Source organism: Scardinius erythrophthalmus (genome assembly GCF_964197995.2).
Source record: "Scardinius erythrophthalmus genome assembly, chromosome: 3".
Lineage (NCBI taxonomy): Eukaryota > Metazoa > Chordata > Actinopteri > Cypriniformes > Leuciscidae > Scardinius > Scardinius erythrophthalmus.
The window spans coordinates 29,922,637-29,943,068 of NC_138223.1; the positions used below are offsets into that span (position 1 = coordinate 29,922,637).

The following is a 20,432-nucleotide window of genomic DNA, read 5'->3' on the forward strand; positions in this document are numbered from 1 at the left end:
TACAGCGCATCTCATTGTATAGAATTACATCGAACTATATTATAAATAACACAACAAAATTAAGTTTCTACTATTAAATGTGCTACTATTAAATTTGTAAAATAAAAAAGAAATATACCGTTGAGTAAATATTTATTCTTTACATTTTAACATTTACCAGAGTCATCTGTTGCAATATAAACAGTAAAAATGTTATCACACTATTATTTAGGTTATAAAACTGAAGGACAGCTATGGAAATTCAGGTCAGAGATACAGTAAAGTTAAACAAATGGATAAATTATGAAAAGCACCCTGCTAAAAATTAAGCATTGCTGGTCATCACAGTCTCAGAAATAAAGGTGCAAAAGCTGTCATTGGGGCGGTACCGTTTCAAAAGGTGTCTTTAGAGTGCAAATTAGTCCCTCAAAGGTACATATTAGTAGTGATGTAGTACTCGAGTCCGGTCTCGAGACCGATTTCTGCTTTCTCTGACTCGACTCGGACTTGTTCCTTCAAAGACTCGGTCTTGACTCGGACTCGACCCTTCAAAGACTCGGTCTTAACTCGGACTCGGCATAGGCGGTCTGGTCCCCATCACTAGTCCACTAGAATACATACCACTAGAAAATTTTTATTTGCTCTGCATGTCCTAACTATGATTAAAAAAGTCAGGGTGGGCTTAACATGTTGATGACAGAGCAGCACTGTTGAAGCAGTTTAGAAAAATAGGCAGAAGATGATGCATGTGGTAGGGATTTTTTTAATGATAGTAAAAGCAAAGCATAGACGTTAAGACGGCTCCTCTAATCAATTCCCAAACTAGCTTAGTCAGTAGACCAAACTGTTGATTATTAACTGGGGTGATATTAAATCATGAATATGAAAACTGACATGTTTTTATGGTCTTGGTCTCGACTCCTAAAGACTCGGTCTCGACTCGGACTTGCTTCCTCAAAGACTCGGTCTTGACTCGGACTTGACTAAATTTGAAAACTAACGGACTCGGTCTCGACTCGGACTCGACCCTTCAAAGACTCGGTCTTGACTCGGACTCGGCATAGGCGGTCTCGTCCCCATCACCCCATCATGTTTGCTGGTTTGCTGGATCCCTGCATGGGATGCTGGTGTGCTGGTGGACCAGCATATGTTGTCTTTGGGTGCTGGTATGATCCCAGTAAGACCAGAACAAAACTTGCTTATGTGTAACATATCACTTTTCACACAGTGTGTGTTCGTAGTTAAATAAAGACCAGGACAATTTTCCAATTTAATTGGAATAATTCCAATTTAATAATCGTGCACAGCTGGATTTTGACATGTGAGTTCCCAAATGAACATGAAAGTCTTTAAAAACAGCAACTTTCAGTTTTGAACTTTCATTATCAAGTTGAAACGTTTTACCAGTTTACCAGTGACATTAATAATGTTTACCAATCATAACTAAAACAATTAAGATTTTCAGTTCAACTTTCAGCAGAGGGAGCAAAATAAACTACAAAGTTATAATTATATAATTAAATAAATTATATGTTTTAAGCTTATATTGTTTTTCCTTTATATCATTAATGTTAAATATAGAGATATGCAAGCAAAAACACTGCTTGCATAGACAGCTGGCCAACTCACACTCAACCCTTCAAGACCATGCGTGAACCAACTTCACCAGCTCCGGTTTGATTGAGAACAGCATTAATATGCTGGTCCACCAGATAGACCAGTACTATACACGCATAAACCAGCCTGGACCACCACAAGCACTAACCAGCATACACCAACATGGAATCAATGCTGGTTTATGCTGGATTGTTCAGCAGGGCATACAGAACAATATCCAGTATTACAGTGGATCCTGTTTAATTATCAAAAACTATAATAAAACAATAGAGATGCTGCTTAGAAAAGCTTGTACCCTATAAACTCTTGCACAACCAAAAAAAAAAAAAAAAAAAAAAAAAGGTATGTTATAAAGCTTGGAATGGAATAAAGGTGCACCTGTCAGCTATAATAAAGGGATAGTTCACCCCAAAAAAATGAAAATTATCTCATAATCACCCTCATACTGTCCCATATGTATATGTATTTCTTTCTTCTGTGGAACACAAACAGAGATTTTTAGGAAAATAATCCATCACATAATGTGTGAACTCATGGTATCGTTTCACTTTAGAAGACATTGATTCATCAGCTGGGGTTAATTGGATTCCTGTTGTGTTTGTTTTGCATGCATGGTTTTTGAAGTGTCAACTTTAAGGGACCCACCTAATTGATTTATATGGATTATAGATGGATTTTTTTTAATCTCCATTTGTGTTTCGTAGAAGAAAGTAGGCATACATGGCATGAGGGTGAGTATGAGATTTTTTTTTTTTTTTTTTTTGGGTGAAGCATCCCATTAAGAGCAATAAAACTTCAGCGTAGAACATGTAGTTCAATAAAATGAGAACATTGGTTAAGGGTCTGAATACTTATGTAAGGCACTGTATATTAACCACGCTCAAAATGGCGGAGCGCACAGAGAAGCTAGATGAGTCTCATTAGCTTTAATTAGCAATTAGCTGTTTAATTAGCAATTAGCACTTATACAGGCAGATATTGCTAATAGTTCACTGTGAACACTTGAGGACTGTCTGTCACTCAAGGTTAAAATATTCTAATGCAAAAATGACTTTTTCTTGATATCTCAAACATTGTGAGATTATTATTTTTATTTTTTTCAAAAGGTCAGCAGATTTTCTTTTTTCTAGAAGAAACATGATAAGATTGAACCACTGTCAAACATGTCAAAGCAAATACATCTAACAAATTCTTAAATCTCATACATTCGCTTCAGCTCATTTCAAGAACTGTATATAAAAATGCGAATATAAGGCAGCTCTCCTAAATCATTTCAGCTAGGTATTTGACAAAGGTCTAAAGGCTGCAGCCAGAGCCTGGAATCGCATTGGATAACCTGGCCTGCAGCGGCTGCATGCACAGATATATATAGTGGGCATGAATCTGGGTGTTAGAAGAGGTGACTAGGTTCCACTGCTCATTTTTGATCAAGGCGACACTCCCCCCATCATTTCCACACTATTACCCCCATGCGGTGTGGGGATTAGGGAGCGGGAAGGGGAGGAGAAAAACTACATGCCGGCAGCCAATCTGGATTTCATTTGAAAACTCCCTTGAGGTTTTTCCATTATCCCCCCTCCATATCCAACTTGACCCCGTAGAGAAAGCCCTGGTCCACAAAGGTCAGCCTAGTCTAGACTCTCCTCTCTTCGCCCCTCCATCCTCTTCCTCGAAAAAGCCTGCGGCAACCGAGGGATCCCCCCCTCCCCTCGCATCTGACACCCCTCGGTCTGACCCACCCCCCAACCCTGTTGAAGCTGCCTCTGTAATCTTTTCATTTTTCCTCCACTCCCTCTCAGGTCTTTGGAGGCTTAGAAAGGTGAGGCGGGTTGTACCAGCAAATCAACTGTGCCACTGTCCATCTGAGCTCACCAGCGTCTTGAAGGCAGGGTGAAAACAGTCCCATCTGGCATAGCTGGGCAGCTATTACCAACGCGCTACTGTTTTCGGAGGAGCTGTGGGGTTATTCCAAGGCTCTTGGTGAGAGTGGATTGCCTGAGCTGAGTAAACAGGAAAGATTTTGTGTCCCTATATCCAGTCAGCGCTATACAATTAATGCACATTCACGTCAATGTACAAAATATTTAGACGAACACATTTGAAAGGTCGGTAAGGTTAAATTTTCCTCTTTTGTGATGTAGAGTTGGACAGAAACATTATTCGTCCTTTGCCAAGCAACAGGCAGAACTGTGAAGAAAAAAGCTTGTGAAATGCTTTCTGTATCTGTATCGCTTGTTTTTATTCAGTATCACTTAACAAGCCAAGCAATTCGCACTTTTCCAGTAAAGTCAAGTGTGTGTGCGTATGTCAGCTCTTTGTCATATCATTCTGCATTTATTTACCACAGAATAGGCATGTATTGTGTGCTACTACTGGTAAATCTGGTAACTCGTTCAATATTTTTTCTTAAATGAATGATTGCTTTGATAGAAAAACACATTAGATCACATTTTTTCCCTCTTAACCCTCCTTAAGGATGTGAACTCAGGCAACAAGGGAAAAAAATACTCATTGAATATTCATTAACTTGTGCCTAGGTGTGTACACGGCTCTTAACCACACTTGTTTATGACTTAAGGACTTGTAGCACTGACCTTAGTTTAACACGGCACCAGATACCAAATTAACCTCTAGCCTCCTCAGGGCTACCAATGCCCTGCTAACAAGCAAACTGTCTGGATGCGCCAGAAGTGCTTTATGATTCTGTCTCTCAGGTGCATGGCCTCTTCCGCCTGTGAACAAAAGACAGGTTTTTCTTCCCCCATCTTTCTTTTTGGCTACTCAAGATATATTGTTTTCCCTATGTGTTATAGTCAGACCCCAACTAACAGGGAATGTTCTCGTTCTCATGAACAAATATTCTTCCAATGGTCTTTAATAATATTCTCAAAACGTTAGCACAAAAACATAAATATATCATTCATGGAATGCTTTTTTTTTCTGAAACATTTTAGTTGGACAGTCATCATTTTTTAAAATGTTATTGTTTTATGATAAAATGGAATGTTCCCTTAAAGGGTTAGTTCACCCAAAAATGTCCTTCCATTGGCAGCTACGCATCAAAGTGCTTCAGAAAGTTCATAGAGATTGTAAAAACTAATCCATATGAATTGAGCGGTTTAGTCCAAATTTTCTGAAGAGACTTGATCACTTTATATGATGAACAGATTGAATTTAGGCTTTTATTCATATCAGTGGCGTAGCCAGAATGTTATTTTTGAGCGGTCCCATCTAAAAATGTATATATATATATATATATATATATATATATATATATATATATATATATATATATTAGGGATTGTCAGACACCACTTTTTCCATTTTTATGACATCATTTGATTATTGTACCACCTTCCTGTAATAAGGCGCCCCTCGTGGCTATGCTACTGATTCACATAAACATTGATCAGCGAACATAAACAGAAGCTCAACCAAACCTGCTTGACGCACAAGACCAAAACTCATTGGTTCTTGCGGAAGCTCAAACGTGCTGCGTAACACACGAGAATGAACACCATTGGATCTCGCACATCAAGCAAACATGCTTGAGCTATTGATGAGATGAGTTAATGAATGTTTATATGTGAATAAATAAATTATAAATAAATTATATCTGCTAATCATATAAAGCCATCGTGTCTCTTCAGAAATTTTGGACTAAACCGCTCGATTCATATATGGATTAGTTTTACGATCTCTCTATTAACCCTTTGAAGCGTCAAAGTGGTAGTTGCATAGACTGTCAATGGACGGACAGAAATCGCTCAGATTTCATCAGAAAGATCTTCATTTGTGTTCATAAGAAAGGACTGAAATGACATGAGGTTGAGTAATTAATGACAGAACTTTCATTTCGGGTGAACAATCCCTTTAACAATCGCATAAAAAAAAAACTTTTTAAAACATTTAAAAAACTGGATGTTTTGAACATTCAAGAAACATTTAGAAATAACGTATACATAATAATATGGGAACATTAGCAAAACATTCTTCCATATTTTATTCTAACTGGGATCTCAGCTATCTCTACACGATTTATCTATCTGTCTATCTGTCTGTCTGTCTGTCTGTCTGTCCGTCTAATACAACAAAAAAGAAGCTTTCCAGTCTTCACTACCCCTGCCTCTGGATCGTTTTCCCCTTACGCATTCTTTATCAAAGGAGATAATGGTTCCTCGGCGGCTTCCGTACGCTGGATGTTTATCGAAGCATCTGATTGGCTGCGCGGTGTAAACACCGTGGAAATAGAAAAAGCGCTTCAGTTCATTGGTCAACAGTCACTCAGTCGAAACGTGTGGCGAACGTTGTAAAACGAATTAGGTGAGTGACTACTTTACCTTCTTTAAATAGATCATTGTATTTGACCTTTGCGGGGGTTTAAATTATTTGCAGTACTGTAGCGCGTGACCTGCACAATGAGTTCATTGTGTACCACATTGGATTGTAATGCTAGCAGGCTAAGTTAGCCGCTCATGCTAAATGTACACCGGTTATGTCTAACGGTAGATATTCGAAACAGCCTAAACCTCAGCACACCACAGCGGTTTAAATCATTTGTTGACTGCTTCATTAAAAACATGTGTTGTAAGCGATAAACTGATGTTGCGATGCTCTTATTTTTACGGTGTTACACTCATATTTGCTGACAATGCAGGTAGCGTACAATTTCTTGTATCGATGATAATGTAATGTCAGTTAGTGATTTATAATCTACAATTTCTCTATGTTTTCAGTGAAAATGAGTCTCCGGAAGCAGACACCAAGTGATTTCCTCAAGCAGATCATTGGGAGACCAGTGGTGGTGAAGCTGAACTCTGGTGTTGATTACAGAGGTAACTCACAAGTAGAAACATGTCTTTGTTTTATCAGTTAGGCTATATTTCTTTAATCAAGGCTGTATGTTTGGTTTAAAGTCGGTGGGGACATCATGCAAGAAGGCATGTGCAACTCCTAGATTAGCAAATTTAAACAGACCTTGAGTTTATTCAGAATGTTGTAGAGAATAAAATGCCATTGGGTGCTGGTTAATCTAGTGATATGGGGGAGAAAACAACATAATGACCTCATATCAGTGTCATTTCTTATATATTTTCTGTTGCATCATATTAAATATGATTGCTGACATATCTTGTTCTTGATCTGAAGCTTTCAGTCTGAATTCTCCCGTTACTAGTTGTACAAACCTTTATTTTTTTTCTCTTTATTACAGTAGTTTAAACCATTTTGACTCGACAATATACGAATGCCCCATGACGTTTCCATTTGTTTCCAGTGATTTACTGAGTAATGATTATAAGGGTTTACTTCACATGACTTTTACAAGTTTAGAAATCACTTTTAAAACCTCATATATCCAGTGGAAACTCTGTTGATGGGGTTTAATATCAAATGTTTTAGTTGTTTTAGCTTATTGTAATGCTTCATTTGTCTTATTTTAAGTCATCTTGAGCCGCCATGGACGTTTTCTGAGAACAATTGCTCTAGTAAGTGGCGGTCATAAATGAGAAAAATGTTTTTCATCAAGGAATGCTACTGTACAAATAGCTGCTGTCAGACACTGCTTCAGATATACATCAACTGAATAACAGATTCAACATTAATATCTGTAAAAATGTATGTGTGGTCAAATAATTTCGACTTCGAGCTCATGACTTCTGGCACCTATGGAAATATATATATTTTTTCCAGAGCCACATCAACTCAGTTTAAACCTTTTCTAAACTGGAACAGGTGCATAAGTGCACCAAGTCCTGCCTGCGCCCCTGATCTTCTGCCAAAATTCTCTAAAAAGGCACATTTGAAGTGACCTCATGTCTTGTCCACAGGAGTCCTGGCCTGCCTTGATGGCTACATGAATATCGCTGTGGAACAGACAGAGGAATATGTCAATGGCCAGCTGAAGAACAAGTACGGAGATGCATTTCTCAGAGGAAACAATGGTATGTAATGTCTGTGTGTTTTTCTCATGTTAGTGTTTTTTCCTTATTTGTTTTTATAGTGTTTCTGTTATTGAGAGCTACCTAAGCAGGCCCAGTAATGCACTTTCCAAATCTGTCTGTGAGCACATTCCCAAAACTTTCACTTTTATAGATGTTTTGTATATATACCAAAGTTCATTGTTTTCTTTGTCTTCTAGTGTTATACATCAGCACCCAGAAGAGGAAGATGTGAAGCCATTTTACTTGTTTCTTTATTCGTTGTTAGATAAGTGACTTGTTCAATATTCATAGTTCTTTGTTGGCTAACAATAATGTCTAAGTTTGTTTCATGTTTTGTAACACACAATGTGGTGTGCTGCAGAGTGGTGCAGTTAATCATTTGTTTTTCAACAATAAATTTTGTGTTTTCCTGATTTATCTGTTCCTGAGATGCTTCTATGTATATTTAAATAGTTATAATTCAGTTGTAAGGAATTGCTGATTAGCACTTTCAAGACTGGAAGTTGATCAAGGCACATTTATCTACATATTTCATATTCACTGCTTAAATGGTTAGTTCACCCAAAAATGAAAGTTCTGTCAGTAATTACTCACCCTCATGTTGTTCCAACCCCGTAAGACTTTTGTTCGTCTTCGGAACACAAATTAAGATATTTTTGTATTATTTTAATACAAAAATATTGCAGCGCTTCTGGGTTGTACGTCAGAATGTAGGCTCACTATTGGCCAGCATCACACACATGACCAGCGACAGCCAATAGTGAGCCTATGTTCCGACGTACAACCCAGAAGCGCTGCTCTGTTACACTACGTGAACTCACTCAGAGGCCCACACAGAAGAAAATGAATTGTTGAATAAAGTCATTATTTGTTTTTTGCGCACAAAAAGTATTCTCGTCGCTTGTTGAGCCACTGTAGTCACTTGGACTATTTTAAACATTGTCTTTACTAACTTTCTGGTCCGGCAAGTTTCAATAACATAGAAGCCTATGGAGGAGTGAGACAGCTCTCAGATTTAATAAAAAATATCTTAATTTGTTTTCCGAACATGAACGAAAGTCTTACGGGGTTGGAACAACATGAGGGTGAGTAATTACTGACAGAATTTTCATTTTTGGGTGAACTAACCCTTTAAATATATCTGCTGTTTCACATTTGGTCTACTATAGCCCTCTGTTGCATGGTAATGTTTTTTTGTTTTCAAATGAATCGATAGTTTTTGAACCCTGATCTGCTACTGCTGGTGTGGTCTGCCCCTTTCTAACCTTTCCGTCTACACCAGGATGCCCTGATAAATTTAGAAACAATCCTGGCACTGTGATACTTCATTAGGCGAAGGTAAAATAATGCTAAACTTATGATGATTCATTAGGTTCCAAATGAGCTGATTGGATTCACTAGTGCTTTATTTTCACGTGGGAGCTGTGTGCTTGGAACCGTATTTCTTTTCTCTGTGTATCCACATGTATGCTCTTTGCCCTCGTTTAGGAGACAAAAGGCTGCCAAGGTCGGCCCTGAATGCAGGATGAAGGACACCGTATTGATTAAACCTTGTCCGTAACCGGAGTGAGCGGGGGCTTTCTAGCAGGAGCTTGGTATCATTATGGCGACCGCAGCAAATGCTTTCCTATTGTAATCAAAAACCAGAACCCCTCTCGCGACGCTACTTTGCGCTTAGAGATTAATTAGCTCTGTTCACGGTAATGACCCAATGACTAAAGAGTCTCTGTTTTATGAGGGCTGCTCTAATGACCTAGAGCAACAGCCTGCAACATTATAACTGGCAACAAATGCTGGCTTCAAAATCTGTGTTCAGGTTATCACCATCATGTTGCAGTTATTGTATGGATGCACAATACTCATATAGATTTAATTGCAGAATTATGGGTCATACGGGGAGCTCAGATATTAGAGGTTGTCTATACTTGCACTTTCACATAATGCTATTTTGCTTGTGAAAGGGTAGGCATGTTTGTACTTTTAGGCTTTAGCTTTTATTAGACTGGATTGTTGCATTTGTTTATGTGAGTTTAAGGTCTGTAGCTCCACCAGCAGTTGGACCCTTACATTGCAATGGAACAGAGATTTGCCTCAATTCCTAAATACTTCAGTGTACAGTAAAACACATCTATTGTCTTTGACTTATGATGTTATTGACTGACTTTTGGAAAGACAAGCTGAATTTATTCAAATCTTTTGTAATGCTGGTAATTATAGTTTATTACAGGATGAGCATACACTACTGTTCAAATGTTTTTTTTAAGCATTTGTTATTATTTATCAGCAAGAGTGCATAACATTGGTCAAAAGTGAAAGTACAGACCTTTACATATTTAAAAATTGTATGTGTGCAAATAAAGCTGTTATCAAAAACATTCCATGGTCTACAAAAGATTTAAGTAGCACAACTGTTTCATGAACACCAAATCAGCATATTAGAATGATTTCTGAAGGATCATGCAACACTGAAGACTGGAAATTCAATTTCAACGTTACAGCAATACATTTCTTTTTAAAATATATTTAAATACAAACCTGTTATTTTAAATTGTAATATTTAACAATAGTACTGTTGTTTTGATCAAATAAATGCTGCACAATCTTATATCAAATGCATTTTTATATGGATATAGTTGCATATAGATTGTGGCTTTAAATATTTAGATTTTGTTTGGTAGACAAACGTACACCTTGACTGTAATGCGAGTGGTTCCATCTCAGGAGGAATAAACCATTTCTCTCTAACCCCTGGAAATAATACAGAGGTTTCCAGTATTTACACAGCAAAGCCAAGAGAGTGTATGTGTCTAAGGCAATGCCATGCATCCATCACTGTGTGAACCTGATCTGGAGAGACTCTGCTCTGCCAGAGAAGATAGAAATGAAGGGATCACCTTTCAGTCAATTCTTGCACACCATTTCAGACAACATACGGTTGGAGCTGTGTTATTTGGGTTATCATTGTATGCAGTTTTTAATTTTATTTTTTATAATTACTTAATTTCTCAGAGTTTCTCTGAAACGTTTTACTTACCATGACAGAAACTCATGTGTATGATGTACAGTTGTCTATATTTAAGCTTATGTATATTTATAATCCCCCCTCCCCCCTTAAATAATGAAAAATAAGGTCCAATGGCTGTATCCTTACACGATATGAAAGAATACGTGAGTCATTTAAGCTCATAGGTTGTTGTTCACTAGCATTCTACCACATGCAGACTCTTAATTTAGACTCCAATACTGTCAACCTTGGCCTGGAATGTGCTCCCTGACCTTATTATCTGAAAGGAACTGTTGTGGATGTTTGCAAGAGGGGGTTGGATGATTTATCCGGACTAACCTACAAATGGCAAAGTGAAGCTGCTTGGCTGGAAGAAGTGGCATTCATTTTGAGGAAAAATAAGCCCTGGGGGTATGTTGACCCTGACAGCAGCGCTTGCTAGTGTGTGTATATCGACATCTTGTGGCTGTAAATTATACCTCTGATGAAAACTGATTACTTCAACTTATGGGATTAAGTGTGCTGAAGCAATTCATTGATTTTGGAAAAGGTAGACATTTTCCTGAACCACTTAATGGTACAATATGTATGATTTTTGCATTAAAATATACAAAAACCACTAGAACAATGTTATATATTTTATTGCCTCATGCACTTGCATTATACCAAATGTTTCCAACAATGTATAAATCCAGAGAAATCCGCAATTTTAACCAGTGACTGCCCATCTCATTGCGTCGCCTGTCAATGGCATCATATCCACCCTACCCTCAGCTGTCGGTAGAAACTATGAATCATGTCGGTTAACAAACAGTGCTTTCTGAAAAAATGTGGTAGTAGAAGTTGTAGAGTCAAATCCAGCGGTCTCTGGTAACGTCTAGCAAGCCACAGTTGTTTGTTTTGCACATTCGTGATGGACCACAATTATTCATTATCGTTTGCTGTGGGTTCTGTCGCTAAAGATAACCCCATAAAACGAAAATGAGGACAACATAAGTAATTCAAATTATTGACAACAGTACAACTCCCATGATCCCACGTTCTGTCACTGTATCATCAAGCTTGACTTTTGTCTTTATATTATGTCTAATAAGTGGCCTCTAGCAGTGAAACTTACATACTGTGCCTTTAAGAGAATATGGCCTCCATTTGTGCCAATTAAAGAAACATTCACACTATGGTACCTATACTTACACAGTTTGCAGTACATTCCATTATTCAAGTAACATACAGTATTCAAATATGTTCTTCAGATGTGTTTGTGTGTTTAATAGACCTGTGGTTTTCGAAACCTTTTCAGGTTGGTGATACAGGCCCTTTATACATTTACAAGCTGCTTTTGTTCTTATTTCATTCAAATGAATTAAACTGATACTTTTAACCAATGAATCTAAATGAGCCATTAAGTCCAACCACAGAATCGAGTGGTTTCCAACCAACCTTCAAAACTGGTTCATGATGTATGTCATCTGTATTTCATATTATGTGTTAGCTTGTGTTTTGCAAAGTGTAGAACACAGTGTAGTTGTTAGCATATCGTTAACAAATTAGCCTGCTAGCTTAGCATATACCCTATGCAAATGCTTGTTTACTGTATAAGATGCTATATGTATTATGTGTTTTTTTGTTTTGTTTTGTTTTTAGCAGGGGGCTCATTTTGAAGGGATCTTTTTAATAAACAGCCAATATGCTTTAATTTACATTGCAGCAGGAACATGATTTATTACTTGCAATTGCGTCTGTTTTCCTGGAACTATGCAGTTTTAAATGTCTATATCTTTTAACAATACATTTGTCAATGTTTTTAATGTGAAAGGCTTCCGGTGTCGTCCGATACCAGATATTTTAATATTACAAAAACAGTCCATAATGCTGCTTGATATTTCAAACTGGTATTTGTTATTGTATTACTTTAATTATCATAATCATAACACACTGATTTGTAGTAATGTTTTGCACCTGTGCAAATAGTTTTACGGCAGTGCACTTTGTTATTCTTGTAGTTATTTACCTATAGTGGCTCATGAATGGTCTTCAAAAATTGTCACTGAAAATAGCTTGCTTCCTTGTTGCAAAATAAGATGGATGGATGATCTCAGAGCTAACTGTCTATTTCACTGGGTCTTTAAGCTTTTGGCTCATAAGCAAAAAGCTAATGAATAACATTCTCCTGCACAAGAAATGTCAGCTCACAACAGCAGACATCACCAGAGGTGTTCTGGCATTACGTTCATCGCCGCATCTTAGGACACGATAGGCAGTTGGGCCAGCCCATCTCCCTGTGCATTTCGAGTCTCGCATGAAATACAGACTAACCCTGCACTCAAGCAATTAGCCCCCTTCACAACACCATTTTGACTGCCAATTTGTCTACCATGGAACATAATGCAGAGTTGTTGGCAAGCGCCCAGCATGCTAATGGAATTGCCAGAGTGTTTTGTTTCTCTGCGAGTAACCACGGTGGCTTTGTGCTGTCAAGCCTCGGAGATAGCCAATGGTAATTGAGTGTGTCCTGTAGCTGTCACGTTTAGGAATCACTGAGCACCTTTGGTCTCGCACATTATGACATCAAGGGCACAACTGGGATTCAAAGGAGAATGTGTGCAGATGGGACAGACAAAGGGGTGGATAGAGAGAAATAATAGTTAATTAAAATCACCTTTAACAGCTGGCATTTTCCTTAATCTTTGTTTGATCTGAAATATTCAAGGGTTTCATTGGTATGAATTGTGACTAGAACAGAGGAGCACAGGATAGCTCCATCAATTTCTCTGCAAATCCATGCACTTTTATTTTATTTGTCCTGGAGTTAATTAGAGTCAAAGGGTACTTAAAGTGCTATAATAGTTCAGTCTGAAGCTGCTGCCACAAATATGTGCAAATGCCAAGTTGCATGCACTCTCGCTGCTGTCAATTACCGTCTCATAAATGTTTGGTTGACATTTTAAATTCACGCTCTTGTGCAGCACCACTTAGCCATTGTATGTTCGTAGTTAATAGGGAGATACTTTATTGATCCCTAAGAGTAAGTTTAGTGCAAATCAGCAGCAAAAGCTAACAGAAACATCACAGCTATAGGCCTATATATGGACGTTTCAACCAGTGCTGCTCATACACGAAATGACTTTCAAAGTTGTCAGGTTGACGTTATTGTCACTTTTTTTTCAACTGTCCGTAGTCGTTTCAGGTCAAAACACCTTTCACTCCGCAGGGCTCGGATTACTGGCATGTCTAGATATTTAACCTGCTATATATTTTAAAAAATTTCAAAGTGGTTGTCACTCATCTGAACAAGCACCGATTTGCCTCCGAATTTAGGCTTTTGTTGGCTGTCAACGAGTGGGAAAATCAGGGCTAAAACTGTGTTGTGTGTGGGAGGCATAAGGACACTTTTGGCCCTGTAGAGTTTTAGAAGACTAGAAAACTAGTATTTTTGTTTGTCCACTAACAATTTTCAACAGTTCAAATTCATGCATTCATTTATTCATTCAGGTTTTTATTTTAATTTTATTTTTATCATGAAAACCCAGTGTCATTTCTAAAATGTAGTATTTTCTATTTTGGGGTGGAAATGACGGCGGTGGAAATTACAGTCTTGCTAAGGATAATTAGAATGAAATGCCACACAATAAACATATTCTGTCCACAAGTGATAATTACCTGACTATTCTTGTTTTTGTTTTTTTGGCCATAAATCTCATATTTCATCTCAAGGTCTGCACTGACGCGGTTGCCTCCTCGTACACTTCAGAAGAAGTGGGCAGATTTGTTTGGTTTAAATTACGCCACTGCTGTAAGTCATCCCTCATTTTTTGAAGAATTTATAAAAACACTATCACTATCGATTTAGATTATGACAGTTTTAAATGTGAAAATTCATTATGAATGATGAATTGTCATAGTCTGAGTTTAAACGGCTGGGACAAGGATACAACTTTTAAAAAAGTAGCATAAATTATTTATGAAGGCATGGTAAAACCATTTAAATGTGGTCTTCATATAACACAAATAAGTAAAATGATAAGAAATAAACCCCTAAGTGCCAAAGTTGAAGAAACACCATATACACAAAGTAACTGTTACAGGAAAATGACAAGAAAATAGTAGTGTGGCATGAGTGGCTGAAAACAAGATTGCCTAACCATTCAGACTCTCTCTATATATTTTTTAAATCATTGATTCCAAAACAGACATTTTTCTGTTTACCAATTGTTCCCTTATACTGCTCAAGGGTATAGTGAAGTCAGAGAGCAGAGTTATGACTGGGGAGTGTCACACACACACACACACACACACACACACACACACACACACACACACACAATCTCAATCTTGCCATCCCAGGAGACCAGCCCAGGGTATTTTCATAAACATAATTAGGCTGAATCAGTAAAGCATCGTCTTGCATGCCAATCGCAGCGTGTTTGCATCATGGCAGAGACACAAAGGGTATACCGAGATGAGATTGTACAGTTAGGAGCTGTTAGACTCAAAGTGACATGGCAGGTTGAGCACTTACGTCTGCTCTGCAGTGTCACTTTGAGAATTTTATCGACCGGGATGTCAGAGGAGAAGATAGCTGCTCGCTGCTCTTACTAAAATGGATGCTGTTAGCGAGCTACCGAAACTATGTCGCCATGGCATGCACACTTGGGAGGGGAGGACACTGATAAATTGCATCAATGAGAAATACATAGTGCTTTTAATGTGTCAATACACATACTCCATTACACTGTATCATAGCCTTTTATCCATTAGATATTTATATAAGAATGTCAGGTGCATTTGTTTGCATTTACCCTGGGCTCAATGGCAATGAAAAACCTAAAAACTGGATAACTGTTCGGCAGGTTCCCACTTAAAAAGCCAGTCAGGTTCAGAGATGGTTCTTCAAAATGTTCAGCAAAGGGCAACACAGGTGAAAGCATGATAGAAGCTTGTATTTCATCTTTTACAGGAACTAACTTTCTCATCATGAGCACTGCAGAGACATAAAGAGATAAAGCAGATACTCATTTGCGTTATCTAGGCATTTATAATAAAATATATATGATGCACTGATGCTATAGAATTAGTATTTAATCTGTATGATCTGCCCCTAAGAATGCTATAACTGATCACTTGGAAAGGTTTGTAAGCCTGTAAAATATATCAGGATTAATGGAGATTTCACATATTTACGCTTGCAGTTTAAGTGTTGACAAATGTAGAATAAGTAAGGCTTTAGATCTGTGGAAAGAAACCTCAGTGATGGTTGGATGCGGTCCTCGAGATTCACTGCAGTGATTTTCACCAGTGACATCTCATATTGTTCTAGGAATAGCAAGCTGAAATACAGTAGCTCATCATTAGATAAGGAGGTCAACCTTGAAGATCTCTGCCACCAAGTGGTCAAACTGCACCATGCACTTTAGGCATAATTCAGACTCCAGGCAATAGTTTTGTTGAATTAAAAGTGAATTATTATGGATCAGTATTTAAAGATGTCGTGTTTTAACGTTTACAATGTTTCAATATTAAACGATTTTATCAGTAAATTCATGCCACAAGACTATTTTGTTTAATAGACTAAGTTATTTATTTTGGCAAGGGAGATACATGTTTTTTTTGGCCCAGGTATGAAATGACCGACTTCTTCTTTGGTCAACAAAGTCAGGAAAAGGCGGAAATTAGCAAAGTTTCAAGAAAAAAAAAAAGTGCTTCATGAGGTTAAAGGGGACTGTGATTAAGACAAAGAGCAAGCATTCATCGGAGACATAGATTCAAATATTCGAGGTTGGTGCACAACCTTTCAGATCTTGGAGCATGTAAAATACTGATGGGACCAGGAAAGAATGTCCTGGATGTAAAAGGGGTATTTTCTACCACCATCTCTTGTTTTCAACCATTCATACCACACACATAGAGGAAAACATCTACAGTATGTGGTCAAAAATCTCTTCACACCTCTCCCAAGCAGACATGCCATTGAAAAGCTTAACCTCATAGCCAGACTGGATAACATCACAGAATGTCAGTGGCGAGATTAATATCCAGAACCTTTCACAAGCTTAGGTGAGCTGAAAGAGGAATACTGTATTAAGTTACAGCCCAATGCAACACCTTATTCTGTAAATGTAGTGAGATGGATCCCAGTACCTTTAAAGTCAAAGAGGAGTTATCTAGGATGGTGAAGCTTGACATTATCAAGACTGTCGAAGAACCTAATGACTGGTGTTCTGGTATGATTCCGGTTCTTAAGCCTGATGTCTCAGTCAGAATTTGTGCTGACCTGACGAAATTGAACAGCGCTGTTAGACGAGACCAGTTTATTTTGCCCTCAGTAGACCCAAACTATAGTTAGGTGGACAAAAAAAGAAAAATCTTCACCAAGTTAGATACTAATTCTGTATTTTGCTGAAGATTACCAACATTTGACTATCTTAATTAAGCCATTTGCGAGTTATTATTTTAAGAGGCTTCCATTTTAGATATCCAATGCTCCAGAGATGTTCCAGATGAGAATGTTTCAGATTTTGGAATGATTCAACACATTCTCATACCTAAGGCATCACTTTTTGTCACTTTCAACCATGCTTCAATATCTGACGCTCAAAGCACCCTTTAGCGTCCATATGTGACGCTTCGGTTATGGGTAGGTTTAGGCGTCATGTAACTGACGCTTTCGGAAGCGTCAATATCTGACGCTCAAAGCACCCTTTAGCGTCAATATGTGACGCTTCGGTTGGGTAGGTTTAGGTCTGTGGTAGGGTTATGCGTCTCATATGGACGCTAAAGGGTGCTTTGAGCGTCAGATATTGAAGCATGGTTGAAAGTGACGCCTTGGGTATGAGAACGGGTTGAATGATTGGATGGAGTCAAAACTTAACAAAAAGAAGTGCGAATTTGTGAGGGGCAGAAGTCAAGTTCCTAGGCCACAAGCTGTTCGCAGATAGATTAAAGCCCGACCCAGAGAAACTGGCTATGGTTCAAAATATGCTAGAGTCTACCAATGTGTATGAAGTGTGCAGCTTTCTTGGAATGATGATCCAATTGGGGAAGTTCATTCCAGACCTGGCTGAGAAAACAAAGCCCTTGTGGGACCTCCTCTCACAGAGAAGTCCGGAGTTATTTGCATAAACTAAAAGTCGTAGAAACTAAAGTCACAGCAGATGTGTCATCCTTTGGGGTGGGAGGAGTGATTTTTCAAAAGTCCAGTGATGCATGGAGACCAATTGCTTATGTAACGGAGGCCAGCCAGCTGATTTCAATAGGCGCCAGACACTAGAGGCTGCAGTCTTTAGCCTCCTTGTTAGAGCGCCTGACTCTCATGCCGGAGACCCGGGTTCGAGACCCGCACGGAGCGGGGTGTGAAGGACCCGGTGAGAGGGGTTACATTGGTGCCGTGACCCGGATGGGAGTGAGGTTTAGGGGGGTGAGTGTAACGGAGGCCAGCTAGTAGTTGCTGTGCGAGTAAACCTCACTCCTCTGATCTCAATAGGCGCTCTAGCGACAGACGCTAGAGGCTGCAGTCTTTAGCCTCCTTGTTAGAGCGCCTGACTCTCATGCCGGAGACCCGAGTTCGAGGCCCGCACGGAGCGGGGTGTGAAGGACCCGGTGAGAGGGGTTACACTTATACATCTAGAGCATTAACTCCAACTGAGCAGAGACATGCTCAGATAGAGAAGGAGACTCTATCTCTTGTTTGGGCATGTGATTGTTTCAGGTGCTATCTCATTGGAAAGCATTTCTTTCTCGAGATGGACAATAAGCCACTTCGGAGCTTACTGAGCACAAAACAACTGGATGATTTACCACCAAGGTTGCAATGGTTCAGATTGAGACTTATGTGATTTTCCTACGTGATTAGCCATGTTCCAGGGAAACCGTTCACAACTCCAGAGTTGTGTCAGAGATGCCCTGAATGAGCGATGTAACGGTTGCTGACTCAACTCTCATGGAAGACACAAATCTTTAGCTCGCCCAAATAGGGAAAAGCTCTGTTGTTGGCCGAGAACTGTGGCCTTACTGGTTGGAAAGAGACATGATTTCCATCCTCGACGGACTGCTACATGGGACAAGATTGATAATCCCTAACTCTCTCTAAAGTTAAGATCTTCTTCACATTCATCAGGCACACCAAGGAATTGAAAAATGTCACCAAAGGGCAAGACAGTCTGTGTGGTGGCCTGGCCTGAGTTCACTATTGCGAACTGTGGTGCAACAACATGATGAATGTAGAAAGGCTTCATGACGACTGTAGAACCACTACAACCCACAGACTTTCCACCGTATCCATGGCAGAGAGTGGCTACAGACTTGTTTGAACTAAAGGGACAAAAGTACTTTTTAACAGTTAACTATTCAATATCTGACAATTGGCTGCAGTATAGCAGCGCTGACTTCCGGGAGTTTTTAAGGGAGTATGACTTTAAGCACATGCCCACGGTGTTCACAAGGAAATAGTGAAGCCGGAAGAGCGGTACAAACGGTCAAAAAGCTCCTGGGGAAAAAATCTGATTCCTTTCAAAGCCTTGCTTGAATACCACTTTAGATTACTTGCAAACAGCTACAGTCCAGCAGAATTGTCAATGGGCAGAAGACTGAGAACAGGCTTACCAACGCTGCTGTTGCTTCTCACACCAGAACTTCCAGATGCAGACAAACTGAAACAGTTTGAATACAGTCTACATACATGTTCACACTAGAAATTCGCACAACAAGACATAGAACTAGATTTTTGTCACCACTAAAGCCTGGGCAGACTGTTTGGATAAGGGACCAAGCCATCACTGGGAAAGTGATCCGACAGCAGGCTCCAAGGTCATTTGTCTGTAAAACCTCACATGTAAATATTGGATGCAACTGATGGTCGTTGGTGCGACTCCACCACACTGAAAAAGAAAATGAGCAAACAGTTGATTTGCCAGACTAATTTGAGGATGATCACATACCTGAAAGTCAGATGCCAACAGTCCCTCAACCAGCTCCAAGTTCACAGCCTGCCATACCTACTACCCGACATGGAACTTACACAAGTTTGGGACGTTTGTCTGTTCCACCAAGCGAATAAACCTTTAGTTCATGGCCGGTGATTACAGAGGTAGAATAATCCTCTCACTGTGCCAGGAGTGCTCAGGTAGTCCACCCTGACTTCCTTAGAAAAAAAAAACAAAGAAAAAAAGGAGGATATAATGTAAAAAAATAAATAAAATAAATAAAATAAATAAAATAAATAAAATAAATAAATAAATAAATAAATATATATATATATATATATATATATATATATATATATATATATATATATACAATATTATGGTAATGTGAAAGAAAGCAAGACAAAATGTTGTAATAAAGGATGTTATTAAAGCAATAATTTTATTTTATATTAGAGAATTGTTTGGGGAAGGGAGATGTAGAGATATCTGATTGGTGCGATCTATACTGAGTGAGCCGCGCCCCTAAGCAGGGGGTTTTGTACTGTGCAAGTGTTCAATAAAGTTCAGTTACGTACCTGCTATGATGTATAATCAGTACGCAGCCTCGGCCCATTCACAAACACATGAAGTTCTTGATATCATTTGTGTCTGAGAACAGACACACACACATTCAGTCAGTCACTTCTGCTTCCATTTATTTAAGTTCACATGGTTTCAATTATCAGCATCTATTATCAATTTTACCTGAAAAGTATGCACATTTAGAGAAATACTGATTTATTCTCATGTTTACATCATATTTCTTTATACAGAATATCAGTTCTATTCATTTTCCACTGAATTATGTAATTTGGTGAGCTTGAAACAGCATAAAGAGCGCTGTGTGTCTGGTTTCTTCTGGTGTACATGTGAGTCAAGAGTGCTCATTCGCTCTAGATCTGTCAGTCATATTATGTGACCATAGGTGTG

The 20,432-nt window shown here is 38.6% G+C and overlaps 1 protein-coding gene across 2 annotated transcripts; it reads left to right on the forward strand.

Moving 5' to 3' along the window:
* The first annotated feature begins 5,825 nt into the window (after positions 1-5,825).
* Positions 5,826-7,951, forward strand: lsm6 (LSM6 homolog, U6 small nuclear RNA and mRNA degradation associated). 2 transcript variants are annotated; one of them, XM_081360892.1, is made up of 4 exons: positions 5,826-5,919; positions 6,333-6,431; positions 7,425-7,538; positions 7,736-7,951. In XM_081360892.1, exons 2-4 carry the CDS (start codon positions 6,338-6,340, stop codon positions 7,768-7,770), a joined length of 243 nt encoding a protein of 80 aa, XP_081217018.1. In that variant the 5' UTR covers positions 5,826-5,919; positions 6,333-6,337; the 3' UTR covers positions 7,771-7,951. The 2 variants fall into 2 exon arrangements, with proteins under 2 accessions (XP_081217018.1, XP_081217017.1); XM_081360891.1 differs by lacking the exon at positions 5,826-5,919 and adding an exon at positions 5,922-6,253.
* The last annotated feature ends 12,481 nt before the right edge of the window (positions 7,952-20,432 follow it).

Excerpts from the sequence above, each read along its gene's own strand:
- lsm6 (XM_081360891.1), top strand. The coding sequence starts at position 6,199 with ATGTTGCGATGCTCTTATTTTTACGGTGTTACACTCATATTTGCTGAC. Across the intron at positions 6,254-6,332 it reads CATATTTGCTGACAATGCAG|TGAAAATGAGTCTCCGGAAG; the intron begins GTAGCGTACAAT and ends CTATGTTTTCAG. Across the intron at positions 7,539-7,735 it reads ATTTCTCAGAGGAAACAATG|TGTTATACATCAGCACCCAG; the intron begins GTATGTAATGTC and ends TTTGTCTTCTAG.